Source organism: Chelonia mydas, chromosome 8 (genome assembly GCF_015237465.2).
Source record: "Chelonia mydas isolate rCheMyd1 chromosome 8, rCheMyd1.pri.v2, whole genome shotgun sequence".
In the NCBI taxonomy this organism is placed as follows: Eukaryota; Metazoa; Chordata; order Testudines; family Cheloniidae; genus Chelonia; species Chelonia mydas.
In genome coordinates, this window is record NC_057854.1 from 20,193,580 (window position 1) to 20,218,555 (window position 24,976).

The 24,976-nt window shown below is 42.6% G+C and overlaps 1 protein-coding gene across 4 annotated transcripts; it reads right to left on the reverse strand.

Annotated features, from left to right (window-relative positions):
* Window positions 1-14,058: 14,058 nt before the first annotated feature.
* Window positions 14,059-23,903, reverse strand: BNIP1 (BCL2 interacting protein 1). 4 transcript variants are annotated; one of them, XM_043552819.1, is made up of 7 exons: window positions 23,791-23,903; window positions 22,431-22,522; window positions 21,384-21,476; window positions 20,529-20,620; window positions 18,960-19,061; window positions 18,050-18,168; window positions 14,059-15,451 (listed from the first exon to the last, which is right to left on the reverse strand). In XM_043552819.1, exons 2-7 carry the CDS (start codon window positions 22,512-22,514, stop codon window positions 15,255-15,257), a joined length of 687 nt encoding a protein of 228 aa, XP_043408754.1. In that variant the 5' UTR covers window positions 22,515-22,522; window positions 23,791-23,903; the 3' UTR covers window positions 14,059-15,254. The 4 variants fall into 4 exon arrangements, with proteins under 4 accessions (XP_043408754.1, XP_007062423.1, XP_043408756.1 ...); XM_007062361.4 differs by lacking the exon at window positions 23,791-23,903 and adding an exon at window positions 23,483-23,763; XM_043552821.1 differs by lacking the exons at window positions 22,431-22,522; window positions 23,791-23,903 and adding an exon at window positions 21,880-22,022.
* Window positions 23,904-24,976: the final 1,073 nt, after the last annotated feature.

Sequence of the window (24,976 nt, forward strand, 5' to 3'; positions counted from 1 at the left end):
TCCAGCATTTAAAAAAAAATCCTTTGCAGGTCACTTGTAAGGTGCAATAGTAGTGCCTACAAAAGTCATAGAGCAGCATTGTAACTTCACCTAAATATTCCTGAAAGAGCTTTGATTAGTATTATTTATATTGCAACAGCAGAGAGAAGCCAACCAGGTCAGGGCCATGCTGTGGGAGGCACTATTCAAACATTTAGTAAATGACAGTCCCTGCCCCACTGAGCTTGCGGTTTTAAATCTCTCTCACTGACAGACAGTTTGGCAGAAGTCATTCAGGTGACATCGGGCGACATATCACAGAATGAAATAAAAAGCACTTTGTGTATGAACACATACTCCTTTGTATTACAGCTGTGCCTAGAGTTGAGCTTCTGGGTCTCTTCTCTCTTCTCTTCTCCCTTTGGATCAGGCCCTTAGTATGACGTAAATCAGGAGCAACTCCACTGAAGTCAATGGTGTCACAAGGGGTGTAAAACCAATGTAAGAGGTAATGCGAATTAAGCACAAAGACTCACTCAAAGGAAGATCTCTTCCTCCCCAGGGAGAATTCTTTCATGGAAAAACTGAAAAATAAGTCCTGTTTCTTACACGGAGTGATATTTCAATACCCTCTCTTATATAGCAATAAAATGTGCTTCTTGCACATGAAAGATGATCTCCGAAATACTTGTGTTTTAACTAAAAGAATGAGGAGCACTTGTGGCACCTTAGAGACTAACAAATTTATTTTGGCATAAGCTTTCGTGGTCTCTAAGGTGCCACAAGTACTCCTTGTTCTTTTTGCTGATACAGACTAACACGTCTACCACTCTGAAACCTGTGTTTTAACTGTGATAATTTCACCCTGTTCATGTTGCAATGACATATAGGAATTGCCATTCCAGAAAAGACCAATAATTCATCTAGTCTGGCGTCCTATCTTTCTGTTCGTGTTCATTGTCAGCTCCTGGATGTCTAGTAGGACTTGCTGTTAGGAGACCATCTCCATCAATTCCTGGCATTTTTTTTCCCCACAGTGCCATATGCCTCCCATTCAGGAAGCCAGACCTGAGTTTCAGAAGCTCAGATGGACATTAAACTTGAAAGATGCAGTTCAGCTGTTCCAGGTCAGTTATGAATTTAGAAAAGAAATTCACTTAATCAAAGTAACTCCTCAGTTTGTTTATGAGAAGATGCACTTCTAGCTAGAGGTTCTGAAACCGCTGTAACAGCTGCTGCTGTGGAGCTCATGCAGATGACTATGATGGATGAAATACCAGGAATAATGGAGATTTACAGCAGACTAATTAGAAAAGCAGACTAATTAGAAAAGCAGAAAGGAGGTCTTCTATCTCCATTAGACCTTCAGTTTCTTAGATGCCTTTCATTCCGGTTATCATAGGCCTGAACCCTTGTGCTCAGCCACTGGTAAGTGCAGAGCCATTTCTACATAAGGGTAAGGGGAAACAACGGCCCATGGCTCTATCTTTTGCGATTGAGAAATGCCAGTGGTGCCATGAGATGTAGACAAAGGTTGGAACAGAAGTAATAGGTCATTTGATTCCTGACCACGGACACTGCCTGAATGAGAGTACATTGGAACAGCCTGTAAGTGCATATTTGAAGAGGACCACAGGTTATTTTCTGGAACATGTGTGTCCTCCTTGGTTGACATCAGCTTGCCAGCTTGGTGAGTCTTCTCCTTTTAACATCACAGTGTTCTCTCAAAACCTGAAGCAAAAGGTACAAGAATATTACCCTTTGGAGTGAGGACATAATTCCCTTACCCTGTTTAGGTGCAAGTAGAGTAGATCTCATTTACTTTCTGACTCCCTATCAGCCTCATTCTCTGCTAGAGTTTATTACACAGAGTGGGAGAGGAGAGAAGGCTTATCCCTGCAGATAATTCAACTAACTGTATAAAATAACCCTCTACTGTCCCCTGGAATGGATGAACTGGGTAGGACATATAAGGTCTTTTCCACCTCTAGCATCCATGATTCTAGGAAATGGAGCTAGAAATGTAGACAACTGAAAAGCAAAGGTGACTTTTCTGTCTGCAGCTTCTCTCTTCTGTTTCTACCCTGCCTAGGAATCTTTCTTAAGAAGGTTGCAACATTGCAAATGTGCTCACAGTTATTGACAACATATTGGTGACGTTTATATTTTTCATTGTTCCTGTCTAGGTCATCCAGATATGCAAATATCTATTCTTGGCATCTTCTCTTCTTCCAGTCTTCCTTATTAGTCCATCCTTATCTCTTCTAGCCCAGAGATAAGATTAAAATTAAAATTAAACCTACTTCATAGGGATACTGAATGTCACCTGAAGTCTGTTGTTACAGTTTGAAACACCAGCTAAGATAGTCCCTTGAGGGTTACACAAATGTTACTCTGTTTCCTAAAGCTATTATTGATTGTTATGATTATTACAGTAGCACCGACAGTCCCCACATTAGAGTGGGCCCCATAGTGCTAGATGCCATACATGCCTAGTGAAAGCCACTCCCTTCCTCAAAGATCTTTCAAGTTAAAGAGACAAGAGAGACAAAGGGTGAGGGGGAAGTGACTTGCCCAAGGTCATTCAGCAGGTCAGTGGCAGAGCCAGTAGGAGAAACTTTGTCTCCTGATTCCTAGTCCAGAGACCTATTCACTACAATTCCCTACTGTTTCTCTATGTAAAAAGTGGGTGATACGACTGGGGTTTTTATGCATTTGCAAAGGTTTTTAATTAAGCTGAATTTCATTGGGTGAATAATTCATCACAAATAATTTATTCATATAATTTTGCTTTTTCATCTGTTTGCAAAGTCCTCCCAAGCTTCTCAAATGTGTTCATTATTAAAATGATAAATTTGTAAATTTCTTCAGAATTCCCTTCTCCCACCCCATATTAATAGTTGACAGCCTGTTTGTGGTGAATATTTATTTGAAATTCACACTGGGTTGGTTAATTACTGAAGTCGGTTGGTATTGTTTCTGTTCTCTAACTGGAATACTTCTGTAACTGACTAACCCAATGTGAACTGCAAACATGTCATTCAAAAATTGCTTTCAGCAACCATTTGTGCTTAAAAAATTCACTATTCCCAAATATTTGTGCTAGCTAACCTTGAGCACTGAAATGTTCACAAAGGTAAACATGAGTCACAATAAACTCAATTATCTATAAATTTTGTAATCAAAACATACTTGCGAACAATTTTTGCTGTTATTTGCTCAGCTATAATCTGAACCTTGTAGCTCCTTGCACAATGCAAGATTCTATAACTGCAGTGTTCCAAGCCACAACAGGATTAAGTTTTCGATAACTGATCCCATTATTTCTTGAATAAACCAGTCTCAAGGTTGACAAGACTGAACAATATTTAGATGAAATATGAGCTGTGCATTCAAAAGAAAGAAGGAGGTAAATACTGCATTAAACTCCTACAATATTTATACAGGATTATTGTTTTTTTCTTTTAAAAAGCTGGACATTTCTTGATGAGCATTCAAAAATTACACTCCATAGCACAAATTACTGCCAAATGTATCCAGTGTAAAATATGCTCCTTCATGGAAGGTCAAATGAATTGTTAAGACTGAATGTTTTTAAAACAAAGCAGAAGTGCTTCTAATTGATCTGAGAACACTTCTTTTACACTTTAAATGTTAATTTAGAGACTTGCAAGAGATGCCAGCAGGGAAATAAATCTAATTCATGTCAGCTGGCTTGCATACAATCTTTTTTCCTATGTGAATGTTTCATTTTTGCCACAGAGGATCTTTTGCACATCTGGCTCTTCTACTAATGTTTTGCAATCTGTTTTCTACTTTTGTATGTTTGATTAATCAGTGAGATTCCAGATGTTAGATTTGTATACATAGTAACACACATTTTATATACATACATATGACCCATAAAATAAATAATACCTATCTTATATATAGGACTTTTCATGCATAAACCTCAAAGTTCTTTACAAAGTAGAAATCGTTATCTATCTCCCATACTGATTGAGAAACTAAGGCATGGAGAAGTTAAGTGACTTATCCAAGGTCACCCACCAGACCAGTGGAGAGCCAAGAATAGAACCCAACTTTCCTGAAATACAGTCCAATGCTCAATTCACTGGACCACAGAATTTCCTTTAGATTGTAAACTAGAAAGAAAAGAAAGAAAAAGACATCTCTCTCCTAAACATCACCAGGGATTGCAGCGGGGGTGGGGGAGGGAGGAGAAATTGCAGAAAAAATGATGAAAATTGCAGGGAATTTTGCTGTTTTTGTAGAACATTACATAAGAACGGCCATACTGAGTCAGACCAAAGGTCCATCTAGCCCAGTATAACTGTGTTCTGACAGTGGCCGATGCCAGGTGCTTCAGAGGGAATGAACAAAAAAGATAATCATCAAGTGATCCATCCCCTGTGGCCCATTCCCAGCTTCTGCAAACAGAGACGAGGGACACCATCCCTGCCCATCCTGACTGATAGCCACTGATGGACCTATCCTTCATTAATTTATCTAGTTCTTTTTTGAACTGTCATATGAAAGCTGTTCCATACCCCTAATTATTACAATATACCATTACATTATTTGGAAAAACACCTCAGCCAAAAAGCCCATGGAACATTTCCTAGCCCTAAAATACATGTTAGTGAGACACGGATAAAATCATATCTATCTATTTAGAGATGTATATTAATAATAATTGCTCTGGCATACAAGTGCTTTCTCTTCAGTAACAGCAGAATATAATAAAAAGAAAAGGAGTACTATAAGGTGCCACAAGTACTCCTTTTCTTTTTGCGAATACAGACTAACACGGCTGCTACTCTGAAACCTAGCAGAATATAATGACGCTCCCCACTGTTCGTCAAAATAAAAACTCTGTATTATAAAAAATAATCAAACTCCTGGTCAAACAAATAGTGGTTACACTATGCCCTGCCTCACCAAACCCAAGCTCTAACAAACCACCAGAGGGAGCAGTTTTCAGAGGTGTGGGCCCTGCACTGACATCTCCCTGTGCAGGCTATGGGGAGATTAAACCTGAAGCCAACAAGGAGAATAATGCTGAGGGTCTCTGTCAGGTAATCGGGCTGTCCCAGAACAGTTAAGACAACCTCACTAAATTCTACTCCACCATTTGCTCTGGTTGAGTTGTTTTTTTGTTTTTAAATGGGTGAGTATAGAATAATTTTTGAAAAATCATTATTGTGGTAAAGACTCATTTTCATGATATTTTTGCAAGGTTGATTGAGGGCTTAATTGGTTATAACCAACGTCCTTGAACTATAGCCTAAAGCAGACAGGGTAGCTGGTGTGGATCATACAGCTCTGGAGATACATGAGAAGAACAGCTTCTTCCACTCTTATAGATATGTTGCTAAGCTTCTGAATATAGTATTTTGCAAGCATGTAGCACCTTTCAATTGAAAGGATTAAAAAACACCTTACAAACTATAATTTTATAGATGTAGTTATATTGGATGGTGTTAACGGTTTCCATCAATCACAGACCTGGGTAGGGTCAGTGGGTATACTAAACACCTTCATTCAGGCTAAAAGAATGAGCAATTAAGTGCCCCTTTGTGTTGAGAGACGTGAAATAATAGAAGCCACTACCCAAAGCACTAGCCAACTCTGAGCAGAAGCTATACTATGTGAGCGAACGGTTTTCCCTGTGGACTGATTGCAAGTGCAGGAGCCGGGGCATTAACTGGTTGCAGCTTTCTGTGTCTACATACGTCAGAGGCAGAAAGAGAAGCAGTTGTAAGCATGGTTCTGAGAGAGTGCAAAGAAAAAACATCTTGGGGCACAGGACTCTTTGGAAAGACAGGGTTGTAAACTACGAGCAGGAAACAGCATGCTGTTGCTGCTATTGTATTCAGAGAAACAGGACTTTGTGCACATTCTCTGCAAATAATTAGGATTTCACCAAAGACATATCTGGCACCTATAAAATTTCTCATCAATGGAAGCAACCCAGCAAAGCCCTAAATACTAGCTAACTACTCGGGCTTGTGGGCAACTACTGAATATATAACACACCCCTCCCTGTGACTGGTATGCAGCCACCCAGCAGTAGCAGCCAGGGTGACACCAACAAATGTCAACACTGGGGTAAAGGGAAATGTTGACCAAGGACAGTGGAGAACACACACATTTATTGTAAGTGTCCTGGGATATGAACTGAACGTTGAAGCTCTCTTCTTTAGGAGCTTCCTATCTATCTAACCTACCTGAGAAGGATGAAGGGCTGCCTCAATCCCACAAAGATTAGAAGGAAGTCTCAGTATTTAACCCCTGATGCTTATATCTCTAATCACCTCCATTATTGCAGATGCCACCTTGGGTTTACAATGTATTTGGCTCATTGCACATACCATACTATGAATGAATGGTTACATAGTAGCTCACAAGAACTAGAAACTTGGTAAAAATTCAGCTAGAAATTATTCAAAAAGATTAATGGCTGGGTGCACTCTACCGCTACAAAGAATTTTAAAGACGCTGCATAACCTGTATTTGCCAGATTTTTTTTTTTTTTCATTTGGGGGATCTCAGGCAACAAAAAATGAAGGCAAAGCAACATGCTGGATTGACTGTTCCTCTCTCTTGAAAAGGAGTTCTGCATATTTGCAGACAAGTATGCACATGCACCCTGGATATTCTCAGCCCCCAAAGATTCCAGCCTGACTTGCCTAGCCCTCTTACTGCTAGCATGTGTCTCTAGGCCACTTGGCATGCGATAGCAGCCGCACACATTTAGTGATGACATTTTAAAAAGTTTACAAGCTATGAATTCACCATTCCATTCTGGTAAAGCCCATTATGTGGAAAGCATTTAAAAACCGTTCAAATATGCACCTAGATTTTTTCCTTCAATTTGTTTAAATATCATATTCAATTTCCACATAATTTATTCTCTCCCATTCAGAGTTATCCCTACACTGTTTTTATATCAGTCTGCTCTATAACTGAAGTCAAATAATGCTTCAGACGCAGTGATTTTACAAATCAAGTAAAACCTCAGGCTCTTCAGCATAGCTACACTGGAACTGTTTCTATTTATTTCCTCCAGATTCTAATTCAGTAGAATTGTAGTCTCCTAGGAAGCCATTTGAAATACACTCCTCCCCTCATGGAAACACAGATTTTCAGAAGTGGTTCAGAAAGAGCTATTTCAATGTCCTAGGACATGCAGTTTCCCTTTGGATACATCCCTCTGTACACAGCCTTCTCTTCAGCATCAATCTCAACTGTAGTAGTCTGCCTGTGAGCTCCTCTGAAGTTAATTTAGGCTCTGCATGGGAGCAAGGATCAGCCCACATGTATGAGCTTGTAGAATTAGAAAAAGTCCAGAAATCCTCAACATTTGGAGGAAAATATGCATTGAAATTCCCAGATATTTCACTCCTGACCCTGCAACTGCCCAAGTTGTTACAATGTATCAATGTGGGGGAAGAAATTAAGGATGTTATGGACCCCTGCTCAGAAGTCACAGGTACAGCTGTCCTTGAATTAGGATTTCCCTCTGATAGGCATACTGGGGAAAGGAGAGCAGAACACAGCTCTAAATGAAACTGCAGCTTTTGGTCAATAATCATTTACAATACTGTGCGTGCTTGATAATTAATTAGCTTCAAACATTGTTTTTGCTAATAAAGGAGCCCGGAGATACCTGCAATACTTATATCTTCCTGGACTGTAGACCTCACTGAGGTGAGGCATTATTAGACAGAACAATGCAAACAAAATAAAAATCATGTTGCTATCAAGACACCGGTCTAAAATCCCAATAGTAACTCCCATGACTTTTTGTTGTCTTCATCCAGTCTGTACCTTGTCACCTTACTCTTTTCTGGCCAGAGATCGTGTCTTCTTAGTCATCTATAAAGCAGTGATCACACAGGTAGCACTATATAAATAAATGCTCTGACGGGGTGTAGATGTTATCAAGCCCCTCATGAACAAGGGTTTAATCTCAACTCAGTTTCCCCCTCCTCTTGCACAGGTGTGCATAAGAAAGGCTTGGGAGACAATGCACTGTGGTGTGGGGGCTTATTGCCTCCCAAGCACCCCTCGTGGCCAGGGGTACCTCTGCGGTACCCCACCTCTGTTTTCTCCTTCACGGGTCTCCTTAAACAAACTCCACGGAGTCCAAAGGAAAATTAAAACATTCCCCACCCAGACTCTAATTTATTTAGTCCTCAGGTGCACTGGACCCTCCAGACCCCAACACCAGTTCAGGGTCTCGCTCTTTCTCTCTTCCCTTAATTGGGGGGTTTCCAGCCCTCTTCCTCAGATGTGGGTCATAGTTCAATGTTTCTGCAGGAGCCATACTTGCTAGCATGGATGGTGTTTTGGGGGCAAGGGGCAGGGAGGGGCATTACACCCTCCCCCTGCAAACTGCAAGTGTCAGGCAGGCAGCCTGAGTGTGCAATGTAATGAGTTCTGCAGAAGAGACTTCTCCCAGCTTGGACCCCTAAGGCAGGGAGTCCGAAAACAGAGTGATTAACAGGCGATTAAGATAAGAAAGGGCTGTTAGGATGTTTCCTAAAGTTAATGATCTGTTCCAACCTTGGTGAACTGCAAAAAGTAAGGTTTCAGAGCAGCCGTGTTAGTCTGTATCCGCAAAAAGAAAAGGAGTACTTGTGGCACCTTAGAGACTAACAAATTTATTTGAGCACAAGCTTTCGTGAGCTACAGCTCACTTCATCAAAAAGTAAGTAGCCTAAATGATAGAAAGTAATTGTAGATTTTTCTACAATTGTTGGATTCAAGAGGTTACTAATATCTTTTTTTGAGAGGATAACTGATTTTTTAGACAAAGGAAATGTAGTAGATCTAATCTACCTGGATATCAGTAAGGCATTTGTTACAGTTTCACATGAGAAATTATTAGTTAAATTGGAGAAGATGGGGATTAATATGAGAACTGAAAGGTGGATAAGGAACTGGCTGAAGGAGAGACTGCAGTGGATCATACTGAAAGGTGAACTGTCAGGCTAGAGGGACGTTACTAGTGGAGTTCCTCAAGGGTCAGTCTTGGGACCAATCTTATTTAACATTTTTATTACTGACCTTGGCACAAAAAGTAGGAGCGTGCTAATAAAATTTGCAGATGACACAAAGTTGGGAGGTATTGCCAATATGGAGGAAGACCAGAATATCATACAAGAAGATCTGGATGAACTTGTAAACTGGAATAATAGAAATGGGATGATAGAGTATTTAATAGTGCAAAGTGTAAGGTCATGCATTTAGGGACTAACAAGAAGAATTTTTGCTGTCAGATAGGGTTTTATCAGTTGGAAGTGACAGAAGAGGAGGAAGAAAAGGAGTACTAGTGGCACCTTAGAGACTAACCAATTTATTTGAGCATAAGCTTTCGTGAGTTACAGCTCACTTCATTGGATGCAGAGGAGGAAGATCTGGGTATACTGGTTGATCACAGGATGACTATGAGCCATCAGTGTGATGTGGCTGTGAAAAAGGCTAACACGGTCCTGGGGTGCATCAGGTGAGGTATTTCCGGTAGAGACAGGGAAGTGTTAGTACCATTATACAAGGCACTGGGGAGACCTCATCTGGAGGTTGCACTGTGAGCAATTTTGGTCTCCCATGTTTAAGAAAGAGGAATTCAAACTGGAACAGGTGCAGATAAGGGCCACTAGGATGATCTGAGGAATGAAAAAACCTACCTTATGGGAGCAGACTCGAAGAGCTTGGCTTGTTTAGCCTAACCAAAATAAGGCTGAGGGGAGATATGATTGCTCTCTATAAATGTATCAGAGGGATAAATACCAAGGAGGGAGAGGACTTAAATAAGTACCAATGTGGACCCCAGAACAAATGGATATAAAGTTGCCATCAACAAGTTTAGGCTTGAAATTAGGTGAAGGTTTCTAACCATCAGAGAGTGAAATTCTGGAGAAGCCTCCCAAGAGGAGCAGAGGGGGCAAAAAACCTAACTGTCTTCAAGACTGAGTTTGATAAGTTTATGGAGGGGATGGTATGACAGGACTGCCTACAATGGCTCATCGGCGACTGCCTGTAGCCAAAATCCCCAATGGCTAGAGATGAGACACTAGATGGGGAGGGCTCTGAGTTACTACAGAGAATTCTTTCCCAGGTATCTTCCTGGTGGATCTTGCCCACATGCTCAGGATCTTGCTGATCACCAAATTAGTGTTCAGAAAGGAATTTTCCCCTGGGTCAGATTGGTGGAGACCCTGGTGGTTTTTCGCTTCCTCTGAAGAATGGGGCATGGGTCACTTCCAGGTTTAAACTAGTGTAAATGGTGAATTCTCTAACTTGAAGTCTTTAAACCATGATTTGAGGAATTCAGTAACTCAGCCAGAGGTTAGGGGTCTATTACAGGGGTGAGTGGGTGATGTTCTGTGGCCTGCAACATGCAGGAGGTCAGACTAGACAATCACGATGGTCTCTTTTGACTTTAGTAAGAGTATCTGAGAGAGAATATACATTACAATTTTAAACCAAACCAGTGTCCCTTAAGTGATTTGCCACAAGATGTCAGACCACGTTAGTATTAGAGCTGAGTGGGTCTAATATTTATTCAATTTTCTTTCTTGAGATAGGAATTAGATACAGTGCTCTTGCCAGATAATTTCTAAGTTATCTGCAAAAATAAAAATACAAAAATACAGTATTCAGTTGCTTCAGTAGCTCCTGGAATCATGGCTAAAGTTGATTCCCTCCCCTGGAAATCTGAAATGATGCCCCTGTGGGCCGGAACAGAATTTCCCCTCCTCCCCCATACGCTGCCCCGTTGGCTGGACTGGAGCCACCCCCCTCCCCCAAATATGGAAGTCAAACTATGCCTGTGCTTGCTAGCTACATCTCCTCAGGTTTCTGTTTCCTGAACATCCCCGAACTTTCTACCTGGGGCAGCCTCAACAACCCTCTCTCAGCCACACCCCTGCCCTGTCTTTTCAGTTAGAATCTCCTGATTCCTCTCAGTCTCATCTTGTAATAAGGACTGGCTTAGCCCCAGACTCTTCAGCCCAATCACAAGCCACCCTGTTACACTGAGGAAAGACAATGCTTTTGGACAGATAGGTCTCCATAGCCAGGGCCAAAGGAGTGGGTTAAACTCTAGGGAGCTTTTCTATTTAGCTTTTGCTCAGGTTAACTGGCTTCAATTTCTTACCAGAAACACTGTTTCTTGAAGAAAAAGCTTGACTACAGTAAGTCATGCTGCCAGCTTACAGTGACTGATACACATCTTGTGGCAGACAGTCTAAATTACAGGAGTGCATCTGACCCATTTCTATTACATATATCTCTTTATTTTTGTAATGCTAAGTGCTCACCATAGTACCTAGGTGCCATGTACAGTGCGTTAAGTAAATCACATTTTATGTCCCCAAAAGGATTTAATTTTCACTGTCTTGAGTGTCATTGTTCTAGTCATAGCCTTTGGGGAAGCCAAAGCTGAGCTGTTCCATAGGTTTGTTACTGGGGAAAAGGCCTCCTCTAATTATCACCTAAATTGTGATGATTTGGAATATAATGACTTCATTCCACACTTCTGGAGAGCATTACATTCCACCTTAATATTACATCAATAATATTCTTATTGTATAGTTTGTAGTCCATTAGTGGTCTGGCACCATTCTTGATGGTCTGTAGAATAAAAGTTCTTGAAAATCAAGGAGTGAGGGAATGGCATAACGGGAGAAGACTCGGGGCAAAGGGCAGATCATGTGCTAGCTCACTCTCTCTCAAAGGGTCTAGTTCATGGCTGCCGTATGACCATTTTGCACTAGTATAAATCCCCCTGCTTCTGGGGACTACAAATCTAATACTGATTTACAGAGGGAGGGCAACTATTTTCACAGTAAAAAAAGAATAGAAACTTTTTTTTAAAAATGAAAGCTAATGTCATGGAAAGGGTTCATAATTGTAGAGTCGGCCATTTTTTTATTCCTATGATATTCTAGTTGCCTACTTCTGGGATCTACAACTCAGTAATATCAAGTCACAAAGCCAACAGAGAGAAACAGGAAAAGATGCATTTAACAATGGATTTTTACTAAATTGCTACATTTTCAATCTCCATCAGGAAAGTCTGAACTCCTTATAAAACAGAAGTTATTGAATCCCACAGTGCCCTGCGGAGGCCATTTCTTTTATAAGAAACATTTATCTTCTGTACTGAGAGGGCAAAGCAGATAAACCACAAACTTCCTGCAGGGACAGTTGCACTCCATCATTACTTACAGCATGGTTCTACTGTCTGCTCAGCATTCCACTATCTCAAAGATTAAGAGCGATCTATTTTTATACTGCTCTCACATTAGGAAGGAAACATTGAATCAGCTGTAACGTTTGACCACCTGCAGGCATTGTGCTTTTAGAACACAAGACCATTTCTCCCAAAGCAAGTCAAATCAATAAAGGAAAACTGCTACAGCTGGTCCAGAAATTTAGCAGGCTGGAAGGGAGAATTCTTTTGACTTCTTTAAATGTGTATAAGATGGTAATGCATTACTAATTCAGAAGTCAGACACTCTGCAGCACAGAGGATCAGCTAGAACATACTATATTTAAGCAGTGCTTTTCAATGTCAAGGACAGAGACCACTTTCATTTAGTTATGATGTTGTATACATTTTTGATGCTTCTACATACAGAATACAATAGTTCATGCTTTCCTTTACTGCCCAAAAGAACCAAACCTCAATCTGCTCATGAGAACTCCTTTAATAAAACATATAAAAGCAGCCTTATGGGACTTTTAACTATTTACTGTATAAAATAAATACATCTAATTGTGATGAAAATGAAGAATTTTCTCCTTTATTCAGGAATGGAACATTCTTACCATCACTTTGTTCTAAACTTTGAGTTCCCTAGGATGCAGTTATAGTTGGGAAGCTTCAAGTCAACTACCTCAGTGAGGAATAATATAAAACACCATACACTAGATAGATGGATGGTATATAAATGCCTAGATAAGATACAGAAAGGATCTGACTGGATGAAAAACAGTTCATGATTCCCCTCTTAAGAAAGGCTCATTATATGTGCACACACTACTGCCCTCTGCTGGATGTAACAGGAGAGCTGCTGGCATAGTTATCCCTTCTTTTTCTCCCTATGAAGGACTGGCAACAGCTCTTCCAACTCATCACTTAGAGGCCTCTATTTTTGGAGCTGCTGATGAAAGATTATGGCTCCTATACCCTGTTGGCAGTACCTGCTCACCATGGAAACTGTGTATACGCATTGGCTTAAATCATAATAATATACTTTGGTCCACCCTCATTATATCCTACTTCTTAACAAACTCAAACCCATGTCGACAGTTGGCAAAAAGGGGAAATTATGCCACCTGATAAGATCTAATAAGGGAATTTTACAAGACAGGACCACCTTGAGGAGTTAGTGCCACTTCCTCTTTCCCAAATGGAACCTAACCTTTAAAGGGATGTCATGCTGGATTTAGCCAAAAATCTGACATCCACTAAAATACTGAAATGTAACTGGAAGTATCATCTGGATTCTATTTGGAAGGGCCTTGGTTTTTATTTAACTTAACTTCTAAACAATTGATTTTTTTTTAAAATAGCCACCAGTTTTAGACACCCCCGCACAAAACCAGCATTTTTGGTGTTCCTACTGGTGCTAAGGCAGCAGTTAAATATTTTTCCTAGAGCTACACAGACATCAGTTGAAGGTTCAGCTCACAGTTCTTTCGGTATAAGAAGGTGCTACACAGAGTACAGCATATTGATAATGGTGCTGTTAAACCAAACAGACACGTTCATTTTTATTCCATTCAAAACACAGGGGAGGGGAAAGCAACTCAAGTTTGCCAATCAAAAAAGGTCAAACTACAGGAGGAAGGAAGAAACATTTTCAAATGTACAAGTTGCCAGCACTCTGAAGATTTCAGAGTAACAGCCGTGTTAGTCTGTTTTCGCAAAAAGAAAAGGAGTACTTGTGGCACCTTAGAGACTAACCAATTTATTTGAGCATAAGCTTTCGTGAGCTCTGAAAATGTAAATATTAAGAGGAAATGTATAAAGGGAAACTAAGACAAAAGACTACAGAAAAATTTCCTTGACAATGTGCTTTTAATACAATATTGCACCAGTAAGAAGAGCTATAATAGAGACTTGTTTGTGCTTTGGTCTTTTGATCAATACAAAATTCTTTTTCAAATTTCAAGAGATGTAATGATGACCAAAGATCTACTTCAAGCGATCTCTAGGGTTCATGTTAAGAAATGTATAATTTTTTGCTATGATTTTTCTAAGTTCTTTTTGTATCCCCAACTGAAATCCCTTTTCTGTAACTTCACAGTACTCCTTAGGAATTGATCACATGAAATACATTCCTATGCCTCTTACACTAACAGTATGGCAGGAATTCTCTATCCAGCAGTGAGGAAATGTCAGCATCACAAAGCTGTGCTGAATCAAGGCAAATGGGCCTTTCTACTCAAATATCAACTGGAGTCCTCCAAGTGCAGACCTGAAATGAAGCCACAGAATATATCTGAACTACATTCTCAAAGAAACACAGTAACTTTGGCCTCAAGAAGGCACAAGATGTATTTCCCATATTATAAGACTACATTTTGGAACTCGCCTTGTGAAAAGGTGGCATGACAGCTTTCATTCTAAAGCTACTTATTTAATTTCATTCCTGCAGCAGCCATTTTTGTAAGTCAAAGGCAGATTCAGTTTTAAAGTAAGACAGACCTTGTATATACAATTCGGTCTCCTTCAATACAGATGTAATTCCTCCTTTTAAATAAGACTCAATTTACGCAGACACTATAAATAGTTTATTAAAGGAATGTATCTAAGTTTGGGTTTTTTTTATTTGCTTCCATCCTCTTTTCTCTCCTCACATTCCTCATCATCTTACATGCAGCTGATAAGGCACCTCCTGATCAGACTGTTAAGTAACAGGTCATTTCATGCTGAGATGGGAGAAGGGTTGAAAATTAAGACTAGCACCTGCCATGATCACCAACTGCTTCTCTGTTTCCCCAACCCAGCAGAGAAAAGGGTGTTACTTCTGTCCACCTCATTCTTTCTGCTTCGGCCCCTACCTGTGCGAGCAAGCTTGCTTGATATCTTAGCCAGGTATTGTACTCCATTTATACCATATAAAGACCTGTCTGCTCTAACCCTCTTTCAGCTAGAACAGTGCCGGAAACCAGTTATACCGACCCTTATTATTATTACCCCATCTCTCTTTCTGGTCTTTCATAATATTTGGTGGTCCACGTGCTTTGGAATTTTACAAAAATGGAAAGAGTCTCTTTTTCAGGATGTAGAGCACAGTGGCCAAAAATAAGGCCAGGGCGAGAAAAATGAGCAGCTTATCCGTCAGTTCTCTGCGGTTGTACTTTGTAATGAGCTTTCGCCCCAACTGTATTGTCCCCGACATGGACTTAAATTCTTCATTCGCATCCAGGATGGTTCGTGAAGAATTGGCTGAAATGAGAAAGTGTAAAGTTTCAGCTGAGCGTGCTTCAAAGCATCTTACAATGGAAACATGCATAAAGGAAACTACAGATAGTGACACCCCCACGGGTTAGTCTGACTAGCGGTAACACCAATGCAGATCATGTTCCTGCAGAATCTTTCACCACACAGGAGCCCTAATATGCCTTGGAAAAAAACACAAAGCAAAAGAAACTAGGAGGGCTGGATGGTTTGCAGATCTGGTAACAGGATACAGGACCATTCATGCTTAGATTACTGGATCATCAAATCTAGTTCAGGTCACTTGTGAACAAAAGTCATTGCCTTTTGAGGTCTGTGTGAAACAAGTTTGGTGGATTCAGCTCCATTCTTACTAGAGAGAAACTTCCATCACAACTGGCACCATTACTGGCAATTTCAGTGTAGGCCAACATCTGAGTATGGTCATGGAAACCAAAGTGCTCTCTCACCACTAGAAGTGTCCCTCTGAGCCAGGACAGTAATTCGATGAAAGTCAGGAAGAGTGATGAAGCAGTCAGGGCCTCAACAGATCCCTTAATGGTTCACTTCCAAACATTTTAACATTTGGCTTTCTTTTTTAAAAATGTACAATTTCTCTGTAAAAATTCTAATCTTAGGGTGAGGGTATTAGCTGGACTCCATTGAACAAAGAGTTTGTTTGAGAATATAACAAAATAATGACATGGCATACAGGGGCTTTTTAGTTTGTGTTTTTGCAAAACAATTCTCTCTTCAGATTACTAAATAATGAAAAGCAGAAGCCCGAGTCTCCATTTTCTTGCACAATCCACATCCTGTAACTGAGAAAATGCAGCTGAATTTGTACAGAGCTAAATGAATAAAGAAAGGTCAAACTTCAAATGTGCTGCTCACTCATATGAGCATGCAATATCTTATGAAAGAAATATTATCATAATCCATCATATCACAAACTCTGATGTCCCATCCTTAAAGAAAGGTCCTTGATCCAAGTGGCAAAGGGAAAATTGTTGTTGTTTCCCATGGTTAGTGACAAAGCATGGCTTCCTTGCTCCACAATCAAATACTGGAAAAAGGACTGTTATTTTTTAGATGTTAAAATTCTAACTACAGACTCAAAATCCACAGCTGGTTTTCTCACAGCAGACAATCTTTGATAGCTCCTCCCATGACAAACTGTAAGCACTATTCAGCCAGAAAATGGGTGACAGAGTGACTGCCAAATCTGTCTTATTTAAAAGGAAAAGAAACATACTTTTTCTGCGTGCAGGAACTGTGCACAGCTGCCATCTCCAGATGGGGGTAGATAGTGAGGGAGAGAAAGTTGCATTATCTAACCTATCCTTTAAATCCCACTCTCTTTCTTTCTCTCTCCAAGCACAGCAAATATAAGAGGCCCAGCTGGCACACATCCGACTTCTAAATGGTTCATGAATCACCAATTTTGACAGCCCACTTGATTTATTGTTCTAGGATCTAAAGGAAAGAGCTGGCCAAGTCCTGGGTTCCTAGTCCTAGATGCATTACTGACACAGCATGTGACCTTGGGTACAAATCACTTGATCTCGTCCTGCCTTAGTCAACCCAGCTGGAGAGCTGGGTAAAAGCAATCTTCTTGTATCCATGTTAAACTTCCTTCTGTGTGTGGGTATGTGTCTCTATTTATACAGACACACCCACACATCATATTTCTGTATTTCTTTGATATGACACCATGTATGCTAGGAAAACAGTATAAAATAATGGCAAACAAACTGTCCCTGACATTGTTGCTTTGCCATCAAATTTGCTGTGGAATGTCAGTGATCTCATATCACAGAAAAGATTTTACACAGAACCAAGAGTCTCCAATCAGCTTCTTCCTCTTTCTTCTTTTTCTTAGACGATTTTACAAAACTTGCCACCAGTCAGGAGGATGGTCTGAAATATAACTCCAAGCCACAGCCAGTTGTTATTCTCTGTTTTGTGTGAAAATGTTAGTTCTGGTGACAGGTACTGACTGAAAGTACTGCAACAGAAGTCGTCTATGAATCTGCAAAATAAGTTCATCATGGGCAGCGCAATGCAAGTTTCCACTGCACTCTGCCAATTTTCCTCACTCTATCCTGGAAGAGTCACCTCTAGGAATAGAGCATCATTCTCCTTTAAAACAGATCTGAACCCAGGTCTCCAGAGGCAAAAGACTAGTGCAATAATCCTATACATAAGAACAGTCATACTGGGTCAGACCAAATGTCCATCTAGCCCAGTATCCTGTCTTCCAACAGTGGCCAATGCCAGTTGCTTAAGAGGGAATGAACAGAACAGGTAATCATCAACTCATCCATCCCGTTGTCCACTCCGAGCTTCTGGCAGTCAGAGGCTAGGGACACCCAGAGCATGGGATCACAACAGCCATTGATAGACCTATCCTCCACAAACTTATCTAATGCTTTTTTGAACTCTGTGATAGTTTTGGCCTTCATAACATCCTCTGGCAATGAGTTCCACAGACTGACTGTGTGTTGTATGAAGAAGTACTTCCTTTTGGTTGTTTTAAACCTGCTGCCTATTAATTTCAATCAAATTTTTATAATCCATAACCAAAGACTTGGGTTGCATCTGTACCTAGCGTATGCATGGTCTCCTCACTCTGCTGGACCTGCTGAGACATCATTCTGCTAATGCCCATCAGGTTCTCTGTAATTTTACTTGCATTCTCTGCCAGGCTTTCCTTTGTGGTTTTTCTAAAGGAAGAAAGGAAAAATAAAATGGCAAGGAATAAAATCACATCTCTGGGGTGTTTGATGCTTGCTGCTTCTGATAGCAATAGGGTGTTTAGAGCTGGAATTTGGCACCAACCATAGTCGCCTTCAGATGTACAAAGCACATAAACATATTATTTTAATGTGCTCATTCAAATGAGGTAGTTGATTTGAGTGTGCACCCAAAATCCTCACTAAAGCCCAAAGTCACTGAATTTTAGAGCAGCAGCCCCTGAGACAGTTACTAGGCAGTGGCTGAGAGAAGGGGTCCAAGTGTCATCAGATGCTGATCCACAAATATACTATTTCATGACACAATATGGAAACAGTGATTAAAGCCACTGCTTTGTTACCTTTTATACCCAGTTTGATGTTCCTCGCCGATTAAATAAGACAAGTGTTTAATTCACAAATTATATAAAACAATCCAATTCTTGGTGTGAAATAATGATATCAGGCAGATTTGTAACTTGTACTTTATGTCTATGATACACTTGATGTAAACCACACAAACTTTGGAGCAGTCTAACAATTTCCCCCTTCCTAACAAGCCAAAAGTGGGAGAATGTACAGTTTAACTGAATATTACAAATCAACCACACCTTTATTTACACAGAAGGTAATAGGTGTCAATAAAAGACCCACTTTCTAAATGGAACCATGTAGTTTACAGTACACACACACACACACAATGTATTACTATTTCTTTTTAGAATAACTGGATACAGCATCTATTGTTTAAATTCTCTAATTACAAAGGAAAGATTTAGTACCTTTTTCTTAATGGGTCTCCTCTTTGCAGCAGTTCATCTTTCTCAGAGTTGTCTATAGCAATTTTGCAAGCTAGATTTGCCTTTCTCCAAGCTGTCTGATTGCTGAAATCACAAGTGTACAATGTTTTAGAATGATGGCGACAGTTCGCAAAGCTAGAAAGATTTTCAGGTGCCAGCCAAATAGAAGGCAGTTGGGCACAAATAAATACCACACCCCAACAACATCCCACCTGCTTATCAGTAACAATCAACATGTAAGATATATTATGTGAACTACTTCTACATAAAAGCAACGAGCAGTCGTTGTGGCACCTTAGAGACTAACAAATTTATTTGGGCATAAGCTGTCGTGGGCTAGAACCCAATTCATCAGATGCATGAAGTAGGTTCTAGCCCACGAAAGCTGATGCCCAAATAAATTTGTTAGTCTCTAAGGTACCACAAGGACTCCTCGTTGTTTTTGCTGATACAGACTAACACGGCTATCACTCTGAAACCTACTTCTACATCATGCTAAGAGTAGAAATATCCCATTCCCTCATACATTTCTCCTCTTCTGTATGTTTAGAGAGCAAGGCAAGGAAGAATATCGTGCAAGCTGTTGAAAATCTAATTACATTCCATCCCTCTTCTGAGTGTCATCAAGAATAACTATTCAAACAATTCTATTTGACAGAAACACAATTCTATTTGTGTTTTATATATATAAAATACAACTCGGAGATTAGAACAAGAGACTGTGCTTCAGGAGATCTGAATTCTATTTTTGACTCTATCATTGATTTACTCGGTGACCTTTTGCAAGTCACTTCCCCTAGGTGTGATTTTCAAACTTTTTTTCTGGCAACCCAGTTGAAGAAAATTGTTGATTCCCGCGACCCAACAGAGCTGGGGATGAGGGGTTTGAGGTGTGAGAGGGGGCTCTGGGCAGGGGTTTGGGGTGTGGGAGGGGGTCAGGGCTCTAGGCTGGGGGTGCCGGGTCTGGTGTGGGGCTGTGGATGAGGAGTGGGGCTCAGGGTTGGGGTGCGGGTTTACCTCTGGTGGCTCCCGGTCAGCGGCGCAGCCAGGATGCAGAGGCAGGCTTCCCGCCTGTCCTGGCACCGCGGACTCTGCTGCGCCCCGGCAGCGGCCAGCAGCAGGTCCAGCTCCTAAGCAGAAGTGTGCAAGCAGTTCCTGGCCAATGGGAGTGTGGAGCTGGTGCTCGGCATGGGGGCAGCGCGCGGAGCCCCGTGGCCTCCCGCCTCGGGGCCGGACCTGCTGCTGGCCGCTTCTGGGGCGCAGCGTGGTGTCAGAAGAGGTAGGGACTAGCCTGTCTTAGCAGGGCAGCACCACTGACGGGACTTTCAATGGCCCAGTCAGCAGTGCTGACCAGAGCTGCCACGACCCAATGCCTTACATTCCATGACCCAGTACTGGGTCACGACCCACAGTTTGAAAACCACTGACCTAGGTGACCCCATCTGTAATATGAGGGTAATGAAGCTCACCCACTTTTGTAAAGTGCTTTGAGATCCTAAGTGTGTATGATTAAATGAAGAATCCGTACATGCTGTCACCATCTTTACCTACCTGAACATTTGTTTTTTATGGTTCTCTACTTCTTGGAGTAAAGCTTGTTTCTCTGATTCTTTATCTCGTTCCTTAGCCATCTGCTCAAGCTCCTTCAATATAAAAGCAGACATACTAAAATCTGAGCATAAGCTGTCACCATCTACAATCATTACTTTTTTCTCCACCAGAGAGGATAACTAACTTGATACTGCTGATACCCTTGGTTTGGATCTAGATTAGTTTAGAATGACTAGTCATGTGCATCCTAACCAGTTGGCTCTTGAAGGTCCCCAATAACAAGACAAGAATCAACTCTCTCTCACATCAGCCAGAGAACACAGACCAATAAGTAGACTGGCAGGTTAACTTCACTGCTGCTTTTCAGCAGACTATTGGCAACAATGGAAGTGACAAGAATCATGCCAGTTTTCCTCTTCTGATTTTAGAGAAAGCTATGAGTATCAGCCCATTTGGAAGGTTACCACTGTAACTAGTGTTTAGGAATTTAATTTTTCTTTTAAAAGTAAATTTAATTTCTGCAGAACTTGTCATCTTAGACTCCATCAATTGCGAAGAAAGGTATACTTGCAAGACACATATTTGTGGGATGAGACCCCAGAATTAACGATTTTTACTTATCATGCTCAATACATAAACAATTAGAAATTCTCAATATTACGGTTTATAAATGGCTCCAAGATACTAGTACTGCAGTGTCACCCTGATACATTTTAACCTTCATTCTACCTAACACACAGGCAAATAAAACTTCTGTTTCTCTAGAAAATCCAGGCAAACCCTATTACGAAGCACCATTAACACTGTTACTGTTACCTGCCAGCATCTCATTTTTGTCGTTATGTTATGCCTCACCTGTATTCTGAGACGTAAATGTTGAAACTTTTCCTTTACTCTGGCATTTAATTCTGTAAGCACACTTAAGGGCCCTTGACAATCACTGATATCCTAAAAGAAATAACAGACAGGTTAGAAGCCGTTGATGGGTAATGTAATTTAATTTGCTTATTAATTTATTTAATTAATTTTTGAGAAGGGTGTCCGCTGAATGGCATACAGTCAGAAACGTAGGACTTTTCAATTTGTGAATGTTTGCAATGTGATTAAAGATGAATAAGGGGATTCCTCTTTGGGGTTGATGTAAACATTATCAGCATTATGTTTTTGTTTTGTTTTTCACCAGGGACACAGGGCCCATTGCACTAGGCACTGCACAAACACACAGGCAGTGGTTTTGAAATGCTCTATTAACCTTTTAGTGGGGCAGAACTGGCACAGTTTGGGAAAATCAGTTAGCCTGGGCACATCTGAGGACCAGGCACCAGAGAATTAAACTAACATTTCTACTTCCCTTCCACATAAGACCTGCAGGCTCCTAAATGCCAGCTCTCCAAAGCCTCCAAAGGACATGACCATGGCAGAGAGGTTCACAGAGACATGCGCTCACGTATCTGTTTGCAAAGACCCTAGGTGGTGGGCGGGGAAGGATCAAGTCCTTGGGAGAGGTGTCTGGACTGGGAAGAGGTCAGGGCACTGGGCCAACTCCCCAGAGGCGACACACCCACCCTGGATGTGGCAAGAAGGCAGCGGGCTGAGCCCAGCTGCTAGCGGTGACCCCTCCACCTACTGGGAGGGGTGGGGCGGGAGGGCCGGGCGCGGAGGGAACTCCCCAGCGGTGACCCCTCCCCGGGTGGGGCGGGAGGGCCGGGCGCTGGGCCCAGCTGCCCCCGGGTGGCCCCCCCACCCACACACAGACCGACCCAGCTGCCCCGGGGTGGGGGCGCGGTGGCGGGAGAGTAGGGAGCCGGACTGGCCAGGGGGCGCTGACCCCTCTTCAGGAAGGTGCCGGGCGGGGGGGGGGGGGCCACAGGAAATGGGCCCGGGGGTTGCGGATGATGGTACCTGCACCGCCGCTTTAATCTCCAAGTCGAATTTGACAATCTCCTGGTTACAGATCCGCACAGGCACGTCCCCGGCCGCCGCCATCTTGCGAACTACGGGGAGGTAGAGGGATCAAAATCAAAACGCAACCCCCGCCCTCTAGTGGCCGCGCCCTGTCGGCCCAGGGCATGGGAAGCGAATACAGAGCCTCCTCCCCTAGTCCCAGGGCGGGACCTGCCTGTGACCACTGCCCCAGGGTTGTGGGCGGCAGGAGCAGGGCCTAGGGGGCGATGCCACTTTGTGTCCAGACACTGAAGTTTCAAAATCTTGATATTGCCACTTCCAGGCCAGTCATGAGTCAGATTCCCCCCCCCACAAAAAAAAAGAGTCAGGGGCTTGGCTTCAAAAACAGGCACTCAAAAAAAGAAAAAGGAAAAAAAATGTAGATTCTTGCTTGCGTATTTATACCTGTCTCTGAAAATTTCCAGTACATGCCTCCGACCAAGGGGGTATCGACCCCCACAAGCTTATGCTCCAAGACGTCTGTTAGTCTACGAGGGCGCCACAGGACTCTGTACCGCTTTGTTCTTTTTCTGTGACTTTAAGTTCAAGGTTTTTTTCCCTCAACAGCCCTGAGCACTTGAACCAGACTTGTTTTTTAAATTAAAGCGAGCATGCTCACGCAGCCTGCCGCTGCCAGCAACTGAAAAACAACAACTGATTGCAAGACTCATGATAAAGCTCCAGCATTGTGGCAGGGGTTTTTCTACATTAGTCCTTCAGAAGGGCTAACAGAATCTTGTGAATCATTAAGAAAGAGCTAGAGACAGTGATGAGCTGCCAAAATCTTAACTGGTTCCCTCCTCACCCCATAAGGGGGTTGTTGCCCACTCCCGCCCCCTGGGGACTTCTGCCCCATCCAACCCCCCGCATTCCTTGATGCCCCCCTGTCCCCTGACTGCCCCCAGAACTGGGCAGGAGGGTCTTGTAGGCCACCATAGTGGGTGCCCATCCCACTCCACCCCATCCCTAAGAGCCAGAGTGACCTGCCAGGGAGTCCCGGCGGTGCTTACCTGGGGCAGCTCCCAGGAAGCATCCGGCAGGTCCCTCTGGCACCTTGGGGCAGAGGAGCGTAGCTAGGGGGAGACCAGGGGGAGCGGCTCCCCTCCCGGCCCCAGCTCACTTCCGCTCCGCCACTTCCCTTGAAAGCGCCGCCCCACTCTGCTTCTCTGCCCCCTCCCCCGGCTTCCTGCGAATCAGCTGTTCGCGCGGGAAGCCTAGGAGGGCTGAGAAGCAGGCGGTGGCTTTGTCCTCAGGCCCAGGGAGGCAGAGGTGAGCTGGGGCGGGGAGCGGTTCTCCTGTGCCCCCCTCCCCGGGTTACCTGCTGAAGCACGGGTGGCCCTCCTCACGCCCCCCTGCCCCAGCTTGCCTCCACCTCCCTGGGCCTGAGCGCGAAGCCGCCGCCTGCTTCTCAGCCTGCCCCAGCTTCCCACGTGAACAGCTGATTTGTGGGAAGGCGGGGGGGACAGAGAAGCAGAGCGGAGCGGTGCGTTCAGGGGAGGAGGTGGAGCGGAGGTGAGGGGAGCTGGGGCTGGGCACAGGGCAGGGCGGGGTGTTCTGCACCCATCAAATTTTCCCAGTGCATGCTCCAAGCCTGGAGCACCCACAGAGAGTCAGCACCTAAGGCGCCACTTTTGGCTGGTTGTTAAATTTTAGAAGCCCTTTTAGAGGGGCTTCTAAATTTAACAACCAGTTTGTGCGAACCGGTGCGAACCGGCTCTAGCTCACCACTGGATAGACAATAAGACAGAAAATATCATCTTGCCTCTATGTAAATCCATGGTAAGCCCACATCTTGAATACTGTGTGCAGATGTGGTCGTCCCATCTCAAAAAAGACATATTGGTATTGGAAAAGGTTCAGACAAGCAACAAATATGATTAGGGGTATGGAATGGCTGTTACACACTCTCCACCTGAGAATACAAAAAGAGAAGAGTGTGTTGATGCAGGATCCTGCTTTTTCATCACCTCATCCTAGCATGCACAAAGGGGTTCCTCCCAGCCTCAAGCGTGCAGTTTGCTAAACATACCTTGAAAGGGCAGCAGAGACCAAAGTCCACAGAGACCATATCATAGTTGTTTTGTGGCTTTTGTAAAATAACTTGGTAGTCTCAGTCTAGGTTTTACTGGAGAACTGTCCACATCACTCAAGCACCTTTTTAGCAAGTTGCTGTTACTATGCCAAGGACTGAATGGGGATAGAGATTAAATTATCCTCATATCTAGTAATCATCTCTCTAAGAGGAATATTGAAGCATGATAGTGGGGCAATGGGAGAAGCTTACCCTGTTGATGATTGTGCTGTCCCTGTTCTATGGGGGCGGGGGGGGGGGGGCGAAGGGGAGAAAGAGGAGCTAGCTCAGTGGGTTGAGCATTGGCCTGTTAAACCCAGGGTTTTGAGTTCAATCCTTGAGAGGGCCATTCTGTGTGACAGTTGTTTTTGGGGAAGAGGGATAGCTCAGTGGTTTGAGCATTGGCCTGCTAAACCCAGGGTTGTGAGTTCAA

Excerpts from the sequence above, each read along its gene's own strand:
- BNIP1 (XM_043552819.1), bottom strand. The coding sequence starts at position 22,514 with ATGGCGGCGGCCGGGGACGTGCCTGTGCGGATCTGTAACCAGGAGATT. Across the intron at positions 20,621-21,383 it reads ATTTACGTCTCAGAATACAG|GAGCTTGAGCAGATGGCTAA; the intron begins GTGAGGCATAAC and ends TTTATATTGAAG. Across the intron at positions 19,062-20,528 it reads CATAAAAAACAAATGTTCAG|CAATCAGACAGCTTGGAGAA; the intron begins GTAGGTAAAGAT and ends TTGTGATTTCAG.